Raw genomic sequence first — 14,597 nt, 5'->3', positions numbered from 1 at the left:
TATATATATATATATATATATATATATATATATATATGACAAATAAAAGATGAGCCCAGCACCTACTCTGTGCCTCAGAGGCCCAAACCCCCCCAGGCAACGGCCGGGTCCTCGTTACTGAGGCACAGTACCTGGCTGTCCCATGCACCACTAAGAGCGCAGTGAAGCTAGTTCAGGACGGCGTCACTGCATGCAAAGGTCAGCACTAGGGAGAACTTACTCGAATGTGGCTCTTCCCCAGCCTTTCCCAGAGCCTGTCAGCTTTGGGATTCACCGGAACCACCACGTGGTGCACAGTCTCTGGGACAGAATCTTCTCCTTTTAAATCAACCCATGTGGGAAAATGCATTATCTTCTCAGACAGTTTTTTTACATCAAAGGAATGCAGAGTAGCAGAGCAAACAATCACCTAAGAACAGAGAATCAAACTTTACATCAAGGCTGTACTAACTCTAGCTATGATGCTGATGATGGCCACAGCACTCGCTGAGCCTGGACTCTGAAGACAGTTTCAATACATGACTCTGTAGCAATAGCTCTGGTGTGACTTTGGGCAAACTCACCTGAGCCCAGTCCCCTCACTGCCACAGAAATCAAGATGTCTCTTCCCGAGGTCCCAAAAAACCAGGTAAGATGAAAGGCCTTAAAAATCTAAAACTGTAAGTCTTAGACTTACCTAAAAACTTATTCTAAACTCTATTTAGCTCTCTCATAAAAGCCTCCACCTATCAAATTCTTTCTAAGAAAAGGATGAGAAAAATAAGTAATATTTTAAGAAATAATTTCTGTAGGAAATGTTCTTCTACAGCTCAAGATATTTCTCCTTCAATAGGAGACAGTCTTCAGTCTGAAATATCAACTCTAAATGCTCTGTAGAAAAAACACTAAGAATTTTTTACTGTCGTCTTCTGTAACACCTAAGATATATCTTCAAATTCCCTTCTTTCTTTCTAACCACAGCTTATAAGACTCTTTCCTTTGTGTGTACTATTTAATCAAATGTCGAAGAAAATGTTTTATAGAGCAGTTAATTTAATCAGAAAACAATGAAACAAGGTAAATGTAAGGCTAAATGAAGCATTAATACATGATGATTATTTACATGCATTTTAGGATGCACTGGTCGTGTTTTACCTGAAGTCGTTTCCCGTCTGATGTGATCTGAGGAATCTGATTGTGAATCCTGTTTATGAAGTCCGAGTAGCCTTGGGAGAGAAGCCCATCCTGCAGAGGCGTGCGGAGAAGCACAAGTGTTAAATCGGCACCTGAACCTTCCTTTTCTAAATCGTGTGCAAAATGTAAGACATGGAAAACAATTCACAGATACACACACAGCCCAAGACGTTCTAATGATTATCTTCTACTTGACATTTAAAGACAAATTATAAATTCAGCTTGAAATCCCAAATAACTAAATATGAAGAAGGTGGCCATAAACAATCCCAAAACAACATCGACTATTGCAGAACGAATATAAGAGTTTAACTGCTCCAACCACGTGTCGTTAAGCATATGATTTTTACACGGAAAATAAAAACAAAACCTGTGCTGAAAACTGCTTCGGCCCACAGGAAAAATAATTTGGAAGTACGTCTCTAAAGTCTCGAACAGATGAATGTCTTTTCCTACAGTTCACATTTTGCAACTATGACATAAATAATTTGTAATGTGTAAAAAATTGTTTGCAAACAAAAATAACTATTTGGAAAGAAAAACCTATATATCTAGTAACAAGAGTGGTTAAGTAAATAAAGCACCCAAACAATAAATAGACCAGAAGACAGCCTTTAAGAATCTTTCATAGCCTGACCTGCGGTGGACAGTGGAGCGTCAAGCCTGGGACGCTGAGGTCACCGGATGGAAACCCTGCGCTAGACCAGTCGGGACCCGTACAACTACGAGTTAATGCTTCCTGCTCCTCCCCACCCCTTTCTCTCACTCTCCTCTCTCTAAAACCAGTAATAAAATCTTAAAAAATTAAAACAAAAATCTTTTCCAAATAATAACATGAAATACTTATGCTACTACATTAAAAGATCTAGATTCCTCAAAGTTTGATTTCAACTACATAAAACAGTATTTGCATAAAATAAGTAGATGAAACTATACCATACTGATAACAGTAACTTTCTCTAGATATTTGAATTATGACTGAATTATATATTTTAATTCATCATTTTACATAGTTAACAAAACAGCAAACACTTTTTAAAAACATAACTATAGGTCAACATACGGCTTCATCCAGGACCAGGAATCTGACTTGGGATAAATTCAGCTTTCCGGTGGACACCAAGTCATCTAGTCTTCCTGGAGTGCCAGTGACTATATCCACCTGAAAAATGTCAGAAGCAGCAGCCGATGTAAACTGAAGAACCATTACAACCACCTTCAAGTAGCAACCAGCAACTGTCTACTTATAATAATCCATGCCTACTGAGTATCACCTTCAACTCTAAGTTTGTAAAAAAAAAGAAGTTATAGATCATGCTGTATCACCAAGCTTGTATTTGGTTTGGGATTAATCTTAAGAATCTGGACCACTGAGTATGACATCCTTAAATGTTATACATAGTCTAACATATAAAATTTGTACTTTTCAAGTAAAAATCAGTTGAATTTGCTGGCACTCTGAAATTCAAATCCCAGTTCTACCACTACCCAGCGGTGGGACCTCAGCTTGCTTACTCTCTTCTAGTTTCAGTTTTCCCATTTTTGAAGGAGTAACACCTCCCGCTTTGCAAGATGACTGCGGTAATTAAGAGATGAGATAGGTAAGGCACCTTGATGGACTTCAATAAGCTTGGTTATAACTGATAACAGTGATACTCTGACTGCCCAGGGAAGCAGTGACAATTACTACTTGCCAAGTGCTTATAATACACAGGCACTGTGCTAACATTTTACAAGTAGTATGCTATTTCATGCTGCCACTAAGATAAATACCACCAATAATAACCCTCCTCTTCAAGTTTAGAATATGTAAGTCAAAGGCACCTAGATGATATACGTAGTAATACCTAACCTGGGGTTCAAACGTGAGAAGAGGTCTAATTCAGTAAGAAAAAGTTTCACTTTTTAGTATAAACATTTTCAAATAGCCTGACCAGGTGGTGGTGCTGTGGTTAGAGAGTTGGACTGGGATGGAGAGGAACCAGGTTTGAAACCCTGAGGTCGCTGGCTTGTGTGCAGGGGTCACTGGCTTGAGCGTGGGATCACAGACATGACCCCATGGTCACTGGCTTGAGCCCAAAGGTCACTGGCCTGAAGCCCAAGGTTGCTGGCTTGAGCAAGAGATCATTTGGTCTGCTGTAGCCCCCAGGTCAAGGTACATGTGAGAGAGCAATCAATGAACAATTAAGGTGCCACAACGAAGAATTGATCCTTCTCATCACTCTCCTTCCTGCCTATCTGTCCCTCTTTCTGTCTCTGTCACACACACACACACACAAACTTCAGTTATACGCAGAGAGTATATATATAACAGTACCATGAACCCCCATGCCCATACAACCAGCATTCCCATTCCACCCAGGGCCTATCTTGTAATCAAGCCCATAGGCACAGTGACCAAGAACCCATGTTCATCTGAAGTGAGCTCCACTCACGAGTTGCCACATCTTGGGCAGTTAGTCAATACTGGTATAAGCCCTCGTCCTGACCTGTAAAATGGGGCACAGGACCGTCCCAGGGGGCACCTGTCAGAACTGAGTAAGAAAACGAATGAGAGGCATTTAGCATGATGTCTCCTCCAATTCTGGAAAGCAGTCAATAAAAGTTAGACATTTTTATTTCTAAAGTGTGTATGTGACTGTATGTGTGTGAACACAAATAAAGCATTATGTAAAATCGTGTGATAAATTAGACAAGTCAAAACTTTCACTCCTTATTGACAGGATGAAAAATCACTTTCTACTCTTTCGTGTGTTTTCTCCACTCAGGCTCAAAGGTAACTTTCTCCTAACAAACTGCTCCTCCAGCCACATCCCCTCCGTATCGCAGCCTCTGAAAAGGTGGACACTGTGCTGAACGGGCGTGGGATTTGATCCAAGGAAGGTGCTTATGTTCCCGAGAAAAATAAAACACACATTTCTGAAGCTGTTGTTTCATCTGTACTGATAACTATAGGCAAGTCTTACTCCGACCTACAGAATACAGTCTGAAGGTAAAAGACAAAATCTGTTTCGTGTATGAGGAAGCTACTATATGCTGAGCACTGAGACAGGTGCCCAGTGGACAGAACGCCTATCTCACCCTATGCGTAGCATGTCCTTAGTGTAGGACTCGAAACCACTGAGTCTCCTTCCTCCATTTCAGTGGGCAGTCAGCATGAGTACAGACACAAGGTCTCTCAGGTTTAAACAGAAAAAAAATAACTTGGTTAAAGGAAAAGCCCGAGATACGTTAGTATGACTTGTGTAATGGCACCAACTACTCCCCCAGGTCTTAACTGCACATGTTGAGAATGCTGCCACTTTAACAGATTTTAAAAATTAAATAGTTCTATTCTCTTGCTCCAAAGCTGACTTCCACTGTTGCGTCAGACACAGCACAGGGCTAACTAAGGCTGAGCCAGAGGACGGTGGAAGACAGCAGAAGGACAGAAGGTAGGATGGGAAGAACAGAAAGTGAACACATTAGCTCTCCTAAGTAGGATGAAACTGAACCCTACCGCAGAAGCCGCAGAACCACACCGCCTCGGTTCTGCCATGAGCTTCGGCCAATACCACACTTTCAGATATGACTGATGAAAGCAGGTCTAATTCCCTAAAAGCTCTGTAGCTGGAAAATATGAGTTAAGAAATTTAATAACTTATGAAGAAAATGGATTTGGGTTTAAAGAATCAATATATTGGGAACGAACATATTAAATATCTCTTACAACTACTAAAGTATAACACACTAAATAAGAATGAATACACTGAAGCAATATTACCATCTTAGAATAGCATGAACAGGCATAGTATATAATGCGAGTCCTTGCTCTTAATACGCCATTCCAGGTCAAATCTAAATCTTTCGGCATAAAATTTCATTTGGCGGGCACCAATGTAACGGGAAGGAGGATGTGTTTGCCCTCCATGACTCAGTACCAGGTGGTTAGACTAAATGATAAAAAATTTAGAGAAGGAAATGGAAGAGAAATCTGTAAGGAAGAAGTTATTTCGTATGTATGATATTTTATAAGGTCCTGCCCGTATTTAGCTTCACAGAACTGATGAGCACAATTAAGAATTTCTCAAGTGTCTCCCCCATTGATAAGGATCACAGTCTGAGTTCTGTCCTTTACCAACGCCCGGCTAAGCACAGCCTTTAAGACGTGGCTTTCGCAGATCCGAACTCACCTCCTGCTACAGGAACCACGTCCTGTCATCTTCCCCCCATCTCAAAGGTCTCCCCAAACTGCTGCTCAACAATCCACTCTCCATTTCTGTGCTTAAGTCCAATTTCTTCTTCTTTTAGTTTCAGTTATCCCCTCCCTCCCCAAAGAAACGACACTTAATTCAAGAAAGTGAGAAGGAAATCCTCAGGCGCTCAAAGGCAGACCACAGGGGCTGGGAAGGGCCCACCGCTCTGCATGTGAGGGGAAAGAGAGGGCAGAGCTGCGAGAGGAACTTTGAACAAACACTTTTCTGACCTTGTTCTACATCAGCCTCTTCTGATTTTTCTTGAAGCACAACACCACTGTATTGCCAGACGGCCACCCATTAAGTTACTTTTCAAAAATTAAAGGTGCAACTCACCCCATTGTCTAAAACAGAGAGCTGGTCCCGGGCTGCTACGCCGCCAATGATCAGAAGCTCCCTGAAACACAGAGCAGACAGCAGAGGAGAGATTAAAGCACGCTTTTCTGCAGGACTTGCATCCATTCCTTTTAGGTGAAAATGAAAGCTGAGTGACTGAGGAAGAACCCGAGGACAGTCGGAATTCAATGGATGGAACCACCATTCACAGCAGGGGCCAGGTAAGATGCTCAGGGCAGTGGTAATCGGAGAGGAAGCCTAGCACACAGCCTCCAGGGGCCCCCAGCTCCACTTCCACCCACCTTTCCTGACCTAGATGGCTGTCTGTATAGAGAATAGCTCTGAAAAAATACAGAACTATCAAGTTTTAAAAGTTGTCTCCAGGTAGAATGACAACAGCTGGAGGACAGAGTGAAAGGAGACCTTTTTCATACGCTATCCTTGAGTGGTTTAAATTTTTCTCATTCAAAATACTTCAAAAAAAATGGGAAGGTTAAAAGAAGCTGCCTTATGTCAAGATTATTCAAGGGGGAATCTTAAGAGTAGTCTTTTCAACAACTGGCGCTGGGATGAATGGATGTGCACGTATAATCTGAAAATACACAAAAATTAACTCAAAACGAGCCACAAATCTAAATGTAAGACCTAAAACTATATAACTCTTAGAATAAAACAGAGGAGAAAATTTTCATGACATTATATACAAATCAAAAAGATGAGCAATTAAAGAAAAAAATAGGTAAATTGGATTTCATCAAAATTAAAAACTTCGGTGACGTCACGGAAATGGCGCCGTGAGCAGCGCGTCCGACAGATCTCCCCTAAATCACAACAAATTTATCAACTAGAAACAGAAAAATTTATCCTCGGAGCATTCCGGAGTTCCACACAAACTGAAAGCGAAAGGACTGTTATCACTTGAATCTGAGAGACGAGGGTGTGGAGGAAGCTACCGCAGGGACGTTCATTCAATCCGCGAGGGAGTGCGCCTGTGGTGAGTCAGCCCACACTTGGGAGCCGCGAGCAGCCGCGGGCGCGCCCAGTCCGGTTGCAGAGCGAGCACCGCCCACACTTGGGAGCCGCGAGCAGCCGCTGGCGCGCGCCCGGTCCAGTTGCAGAGCGAGCACCGCTAACGTTCCCAGCAGCCCGCGCACTGCGAGTGAGAGTCGCCAGCCACCGGTGCCCGGAGCACCCCATTCGCGCGCGTGCCCTGGGCATTCCACACGCCCAGAGCGCAATACTGGCCCGCACACCCAGGGTGCCCCATTATCCTGCACCTGGTGCGGTCCAGCCGCCAGCGGCGGGGCGAGCAGGGGCACCTCACCCAGCCATTCAAGCTAACAATCAAGCGTTGGGGGAGGGGCGCACGCAGGCAGCCTAAAATACCCTCGGGAGCACAGCTGCGACCCAATCACTGAAATTAGCTTAACCCATGAAATCTGCGCACCCTCGGTTCTAACTGATAAGATCTCTCTCAGTTCAGCGACCCAAGACAAGAGGCGTGATATTTTTTAGTGCCTCTCGCTAAAGGGGCGGGGGCAACTTTTGATTGATAGAGCCTCCATATTCAGGGATAAACGCTAACAAGAAGGACTTGGCAGATAATAAGATCTATACTACATTAGTTGCAAGCAGAGACTAGTGCCTCTTCTTCCCAGCCAAAACAGGCTACAAAGTGTGGAAAGCCTGGGTTGAGAGGTCCAACTGAATGCTAGGCGCTGAACAGTCACCTTGACAACAATTGACTCCCACCCCCGCCTGATTACGCTGGAGGCCCTGACTGCCAGAGCCTTTCCCAAAGCCTTGCACTGAGTGGGGATAGAGTGGGGATTTCCCAGCTCTTTGAGCCTCTTACTCCCCAGGCAGAAGCAGTTGCAGCCTTATAGCTGGATCACCAGGCTGCTAATTCAGGAAGGGGGGACTAGGAGAGAGAATCCAGGAAAGCAAACTCTCTCATCGTTGGACCCTGCAAACGCCAACAAGCCTTGACTACCAGCAAGACTAAAGCCAATTATATGACATTGCCATAGGATCCCATCAACTGCAAATCCCTACCTAAGTGTGACACAGGGGCAGAGCCTGGGGTACAGAGTCACCGACCAGGAAGAGGGAGAGAAAAGAAAAAGGAAGAAGTTAACCTCTCAAAATCAAGAAAAATCCACAGACTTTACAACTTGTTCCACTAATTTTTTTGTTGTTGTTGTTTCTTCTATCTTATTGCCTTTATTTCCTCCACCTCGGTCCTTCTATTCTCTGCCCATCTTATGCTTCCCTTTTCTTGAACTACACTACCCATGAGTGTTACATTTTATTTCTCTTCTTCATCCTCACCCTCCTTTAAGGTTATACTCCAAAACACTTAACTCTCACTCTCTCCTTTTGTTTTGTTTTGTTTTTATTTCCTTTATTTTGTTTTTTTCTCTTCCTTTTTTATTTCTTCCTTCGTTTTTCTCTTTTTCTTATTTTTTCCTTTCTATTCGTTTTTTCTTTTCTCGTTTTACTTTCCTCCCATTTAATCCTCAATCACGAACAAATTAATTTGGGACTCAAGGCTTTTTTTGGCTTTATTTTTCTTTTTTGCTTTTGTTTTTGTTTTTTTCTTGTTTATTTTTGTGGCATTTTGGGTCCTCCCAACCCAAGGTCTCCATTGTACTTAGTCTTCGCTCCACTTAATAAAACAGATTTTTACTTATTATTTTTATTTTTTTCTTCTTTATTATTCTTTTTTTGGTCCTTTTTTCTGGTTCCCTCTTATCCCTCTCATTATATCTCTTAGTTGACCATCACTTACAAGCAAATCATCTTATGCTTGTCTAAAATTTTCTTCCCTTTTTTTTTTTTTTTTTGTGCATTTAGTAGGTCCCTACTCCCTTTTTTTGCCCCTTGAACTCTTCACCCCAAATCAGGCCCTCCATTATAGGCACGATATTTCCCTGAGGAGGGGAGAGGAGGGAAAGAGAAGAAAGAAAAAAGGAGGAAATAATAAATTATTACTGTTTTCTTTTGTGGGGTGTTTTACCTTTTTTTTTTTTTTTCTTTTTTTTTCCTTTTTACTCTTTATTAATTCTAATTAGTGCTATCAACAAGACCACCCTCAGATGCCAATAAGAAAGAGGAAATCGAATATTATGGATACAAAAGAAAGAGAGGTAACACAAATAGATGAGGAAAAAACTATGGAGAAAAGACTTAACATATTGGAAGCCTTGGAGCTAAATGACAGAGAATTTAAAATAGAAATCTTAAAAATACTCAGAGATATACAAGAAAACACAGAAAGGCAATATAGGGAGATCAGAAAACAACTCAATGAACACAAAGAATATATTACCAAGGAAATTGAAACTATTAAAACAAATCAAACAGAAATGAAAAACTCAATTCACAAGCTGAAAAACGAGGTAACAAGCTTAGCTAACAGAACAGCCCAGATTGAGGATAGGATTAGTGAAATAGAAGACAAACAACTTGAGGCACAACAGAGAGAAGAAGAAAGAGACTCAAAAATAATAAAAAACGAGAAAGCCCTACAGGAATTGTCTGAGTCCATCAGAAAGAATAACATAAGAATAATAGGTATATCAGAGGGAGAAGAGAAAGAAAACGGAATGGAGAATATACTCAAACAAATAATAGACGTGAACTTCCCAAGCCTGTGGAAAGAACTAAAGCCTCAAATTCAAGAAGCAAACAGAACACCGAGTTTTCTTAACCCCAACAAACCCACTCCAAGGCACATCATAATAAAGATGACACAAACCAATGACAAAGAAAAAATTCTCAAGGCAGCCAGGGAAAAGAAGAGTACAACATATAAAGGCCTATTAGACTATCATCAGATTTCTCAGCAGAAACTCTACAAGCTAGAAGAGAGTGGACCCCAATATTTAAAGCCCTGAAAGAGAGGAACTTTCAGCCAAGAATATTATACCCATCAAAGCTATCCTTCAAGTATGAAGGAGATATAAAAACATTCACAAATACAGAAAAGATGAGAGAATTTATCAACAGAAAGCCCCCACTCCAGGAAATACTAAAGGGGGTTTTCCAACCAGATTCAAAGAACAAAAGAAAACATAACCACAAGTAACAGCTCCACCAAGAACACAATAAAACCAAACTTAAACTGTGACAACAAAGGAAAAAAAGGGGGGAGAGGATGGAGATTAACAGTAGCAAAGGACGATGAAGTGCAGAAATACTTATAAGATAGGGTACTACAATGAATATGGTAGGTACCCTTTTCATTACTTAATGGTAACCACCCTTGAAAAAACCACCACAAAAACACTTGACTTAAAAAAGGTAGCAACAGAGGAAAGAAGTATGGAACACAAACAAAGAAAAACAAATGATAGAAAAACAAAAGAGAAGAATCAAACTAGATACAAAACTAACAGAAAGCAATTTATAAAATGGCAGTAGGGAACCCACAAGTGTCAATAATTACACTAAATGTAAATGGATTAAACTTACCAATAAAAAGACACAGAGTAGCAGAATGGATTAAAAAAGAAAATCCAACTATATGCTGCCTACAAGAAACACATCTAAGCAACAAGGATAAAAACAAATTCAAAGTGAAAGGCTGGAAAACAATACTCCAAGCAAACAACACCCAAAAAAAAGCAGGCGTAGCAATACTCATATCTAATAATGCTGACTACAAGACAGAAAAAGTACTCAGAGACAAAAATGGTCATTTCATAATGATTAAGGGGAAGTTGAATCAAGAAGACATAACAATCCTTAATATATATGCACCAAACCAAGGAGCACCAAAATATATAAGACAGCTACTTATTGACCTTAAAACAAAAACTAACAAAAATACAATCATACTTGGAGACCTCAATACACCACTGACGGCTCTAGATCGGTCATCCAAACAGAGAATCAATAAAGATATAGTGGCCTTAAACGAAATACTAGAACACCTGGATATGATAGACATCTACAGGACACTTCATCCCAAAGCGACAGAGTATACATTTTTCTCTAGTGTACATGGAACATTCTCAAGAATTGACCATATGTTGGGCCACAAAGACAATATCAGCAAATTTAGAAAAATTGAAATTGTACCAAGCATATTTTCTGATCATAAAGCCTTGAAACTAGAATTCAACTGCAAAAAAGAGGGGGAAAAACCCACAAAAATGTGGAAACTAAACAACATACTTCTAAAAAATGAATGGGTCAAAGAAGAAATAAGCACAGAGATCAAAAGATATATACAGACAAATGAAAATGAAAATACGACATATCAGAATCTATGGGATGCAGCAAAAGCAGTAATAAGAGGAAAGTTCATATCACTTCAGGCCTATATGAACAAACAAGAGAGAGCCGAAGTAAACCACTTAACTTCACACCTTAAGGAACTAGAAAAAGAAGAACAAAGAAAACCCAAAACCAGCCGAAGAAAGGAGATAATAAAAATCAGAGCAGAAATAAACGAAATAGAGAACAGAAAAACTATAGAAAAAATCAATAAAACAAGGAGCTGGTTCTTTGAAAAGATCAACAAAATTGACAAACCCTTGGCAAGACTCACCAAGGAAAAAAGGCACAGGACTCAAATAAATAAAATACAAAATGAAAGAGGAGAGATCACCACAGACATCATAGATATACAAAGAATTATTGTAGAATACTATGAAAAATTATATGCCACCAAATACAACAATCTAGAAGAAATGGATAAATTCCTAGAACAATACAACCTTCCTAGACTGAGTCATGAAGAAGCAGAAAGCCTAAACAGACCAATCAGCAGGGAGGAAATAGAAAAAACTATTAAAAATCTCCCCAAAAATAAAAGTCCAGGCCCAGACGGTTATACTAGTGAATTCTATCAAACATTCAAAGAAGACTTGGTTCCTATTCTACTCAAAGTCTTCCAAAAAATTGAAGAAGAAGCAATACTTCCAAACACATTTTATGAGGCCAACATAACCCTCATACCAAAACCTGGCAAGGATGGCACAAAGAAAGAAAACTACAGACCAATATCTCTAATGAATACAGATGCTAAAATACTAAACAAAATACTGGCAAACTGAATACAACAACATATTAAAAAAATAATACATCATTATCAAGTGGGATTCATCCCAGAATCTCAAGGATGGTTCAACATACGTAAAACGGTTAACGTAATACACCATATGAACAAAACAAAGAACAAAAACCACATGATCTTATCAATAGACACAGAAAAGGCTTTCGATAAAATACAACACAATTTTATGTTTAAGACTCTCAACAAAATGAGTATAGAAGAAAAATATCTCAACATGATAAAGGCCATATATGATAAACCATCAGCCAACATCCTATTAAACGGCATAAAACTGAGGACTTTCTACCTTAAATCAGGAACAAGACAGGGTTGTCCACTCTCTCCACGCTTATTTAACGTGGTGCTAGAAGTTCTGGCCAGAGCAATCAGACAAGACAAAGAAATAAAAGGCATCCATATCGGAAAAGAAGAAGTAAAGGTATCACTTTTTGCTGATGATATGATCCTATACATCGAAAACCCGAAGGACTCCACAAAAAGAGTATTAGAAACAATAAACCAATACAGTAAGGTCGCAGGATACAAAATTAACATACAAAAGTCCATAGCCTTTCTATATGCCAACAATGAAATATTAGAAAACGAACTCAAAAAAGTAATCCCCTTCACGATTGCAACAAAAAAAATAAAATACCTAGGAATAAACATAACAAAGAATGTAAAGGACCTATATAATGAAAATTACAAAGCATTGTTAAGGGAAATCGAAAAAGATACAATGAGATGGAAAAATATTCCTTGTTCTTGGATAGGAAGAATAAATATAATCAAAATGGCCATATTACCCAAAGCAATATACAAATTTAATGCAATTCCCATCAAAATCCCTATGAGATTTTTTAAAGAAATGGAACAAAAAATCATCAGATTTACATGGAACTATAAAAAACCCCGAATAGCCAAAACAATCCTAAGGAAAAAGAATGAAGCTGGGGGCATTACAATACCTGACTTTAAACTATATTATAGGGCCACGATAATCAAAACAGCATGGTATTGGCAGAAAAATAGACACTCAGACCAATGGAACAGAATAGAAAGCCCAGAAATAAAACCACATATATATGGTCAAATAATCTTTGATAAAGGGGCCAACAACATACAATGGAGAAAAGAAAGCCTCTTCAACAAATGGTGTTGGGAAAACTGGAAAGCCACATGCAAAAGAATGAAACTCGACTACAGCCTGTCCCCGTGTACTAAAATTAATTCAAAATGGATCAAAGACCTAAATATAAGACCTGACACAATAAAGTACATAGAAGAAGACATAGGTACTAAAATCATGGACCTGGGTTTTAAAGAACATTTTATGAACTTGACTCCAATGGCAAGAGAAGTGAAGGCAAAGATAAATGAATGGGACTACATCAGAATAAAAAGTTTTTGCTCAGCAAGAGAAACTGATATCAAAATAAACAGACAGCCAACTAAATGGGAAATGATATTTTCAAACAACAGCTCAGATAAGGGCCTAATATCCAAAATTTACAAAGAACTCATAAAACTCAACAACAAACAAACAAACAATCCCATAAAAAAATGGGAAGAGGACATGAACAGACACTTCTCCCAGGAAGAGATACAAATGGCCAACAGATATATGAAAAGATGCTCAGCTTCATTAGTTATTAGAGAAATGCAAATCAAAACTACAATGAGATACCACCTCACCCCTGTCAGATTAGCTATTATCAACAAGACGGGTAATAGCAAATGTTGGAGAGGCTGTGGAGAAAAAGGAACCCTCATACACTGTTGGTGGAACTGTAAAGTAGTACAACCATTATGGAAGAAAGTATGGTGGTTCCTCAAAAAACTGCAAATAGAACTACCTTATGACCCAGCAATCCCTCTACTGGGTATATACCCCAAAACCTCAGAAACATTGATACGTGAAGACACATGTAGCCCCATGTTCATTGCAGCAATGTTCACAGTGGCCAAGACATGGAAACAACCAAAAAGCCCTTCAATAGATGACTGGATAAAGAAGATGTGGCACATATACACTATGGAATACTACTCAGCCATAAGAAATGATGACATCAGATCATTTACAGCAAAATGGTGGGATCTTGATAACATTATAAGGAGTGAAGTGAGTAAATCAGAAAAAGACGGGAACTACATGATTCCATACAGTGGTGGAACATAAAAATGAGACTGAGAGACATGGACAAGAGTGTGGTGGTTACCAGGGGTGGGGGGAGGGAGGACATAGGAGGTAGGGTGGGAGAGAGGGGGAGGGGGAGGGGCACAGAGAACTAGATAGAGGGTGGCGGAGGACAATCTGACTTTGGGCAAGGGGTACGCAACATAATTTAGTGACAAAATAACCTAGACATGTTTTCTTTGAATATATGTACCCTGATTTATTAATGTCATCCCATTACCATTAATAAAAATTTATTAAAAAAATAAAATAAAATAAAATACTTAAAATTCTAAAAATTAAAATAATTTTAAGACTGAAACATCATATGTAGAAGTAAATATACTTGTGCATAATTAAGACATCTGTACATATATACATAAATCTATTTTATAATTAAAAACTAATCAATTTAAAAAAAAAATTAAAAACTTCTATATTTCAAAGGACATTCTCAAGAGAATGAAAATAGCCCACAGAAAGGGAGAAAATATTTGCAAATGATGTATATATCTAACACAGGGGTCCCCAAACTTTTTACACAGGGTTCACTGTCCCTCAGACTGTGAGGGAGGGCCGGACTATAAAATAAAAAAAACTATGAACAAATCCT

General features: G+C 39.3%; 1 protein-coding gene across 1 annotated transcript in view; it reads right to left on the bottom strand.

The window, feature by feature from the left end:
* DDX1 (DEAD-box helicase 1) overlaps positions 1 to 14,597 on the bottom strand; it is a 41,660-nt gene that overhangs the window by 11,873 nt on the left and 15,190 nt on the right. Inside the window, exons 14-17 of the mRNA XM_066235759.1 lie at positions 5,745 to 5,805; positions 2,237 to 2,335; positions 1,135 to 1,224; positions 221 to 409 (exon numbers count right to left, since the gene is read on the bottom strand). Of these exons, the coding sequence (XP_066091856.1) occupies positions 221 to 409; positions 1,135 to 1,224; positions 2,237 to 2,335; positions 5,745 to 5,805 (439 nt within the window). The remainder of the gene's footprint in view (positions 1 to 220; positions 410 to 1,134; positions 1,225 to 2,236; positions 2,336 to 5,744; positions 5,806 to 14,597) is intronic.

This window comes from Saccopteryx bilineata, chromosome 6 (assembly GCF_036850765.1).
Source record: "Saccopteryx bilineata isolate mSacBil1 chromosome 6, mSacBil1_pri_phased_curated, whole genome shotgun sequence".
Taxonomy (NCBI): Eukaryota; Metazoa; Chordata; class Mammalia; order Chiroptera; family Emballonuridae; genus Saccopteryx; species Saccopteryx bilineata.
This window is presented reverse-complemented; position numbering and strand designations above follow the sequence as displayed.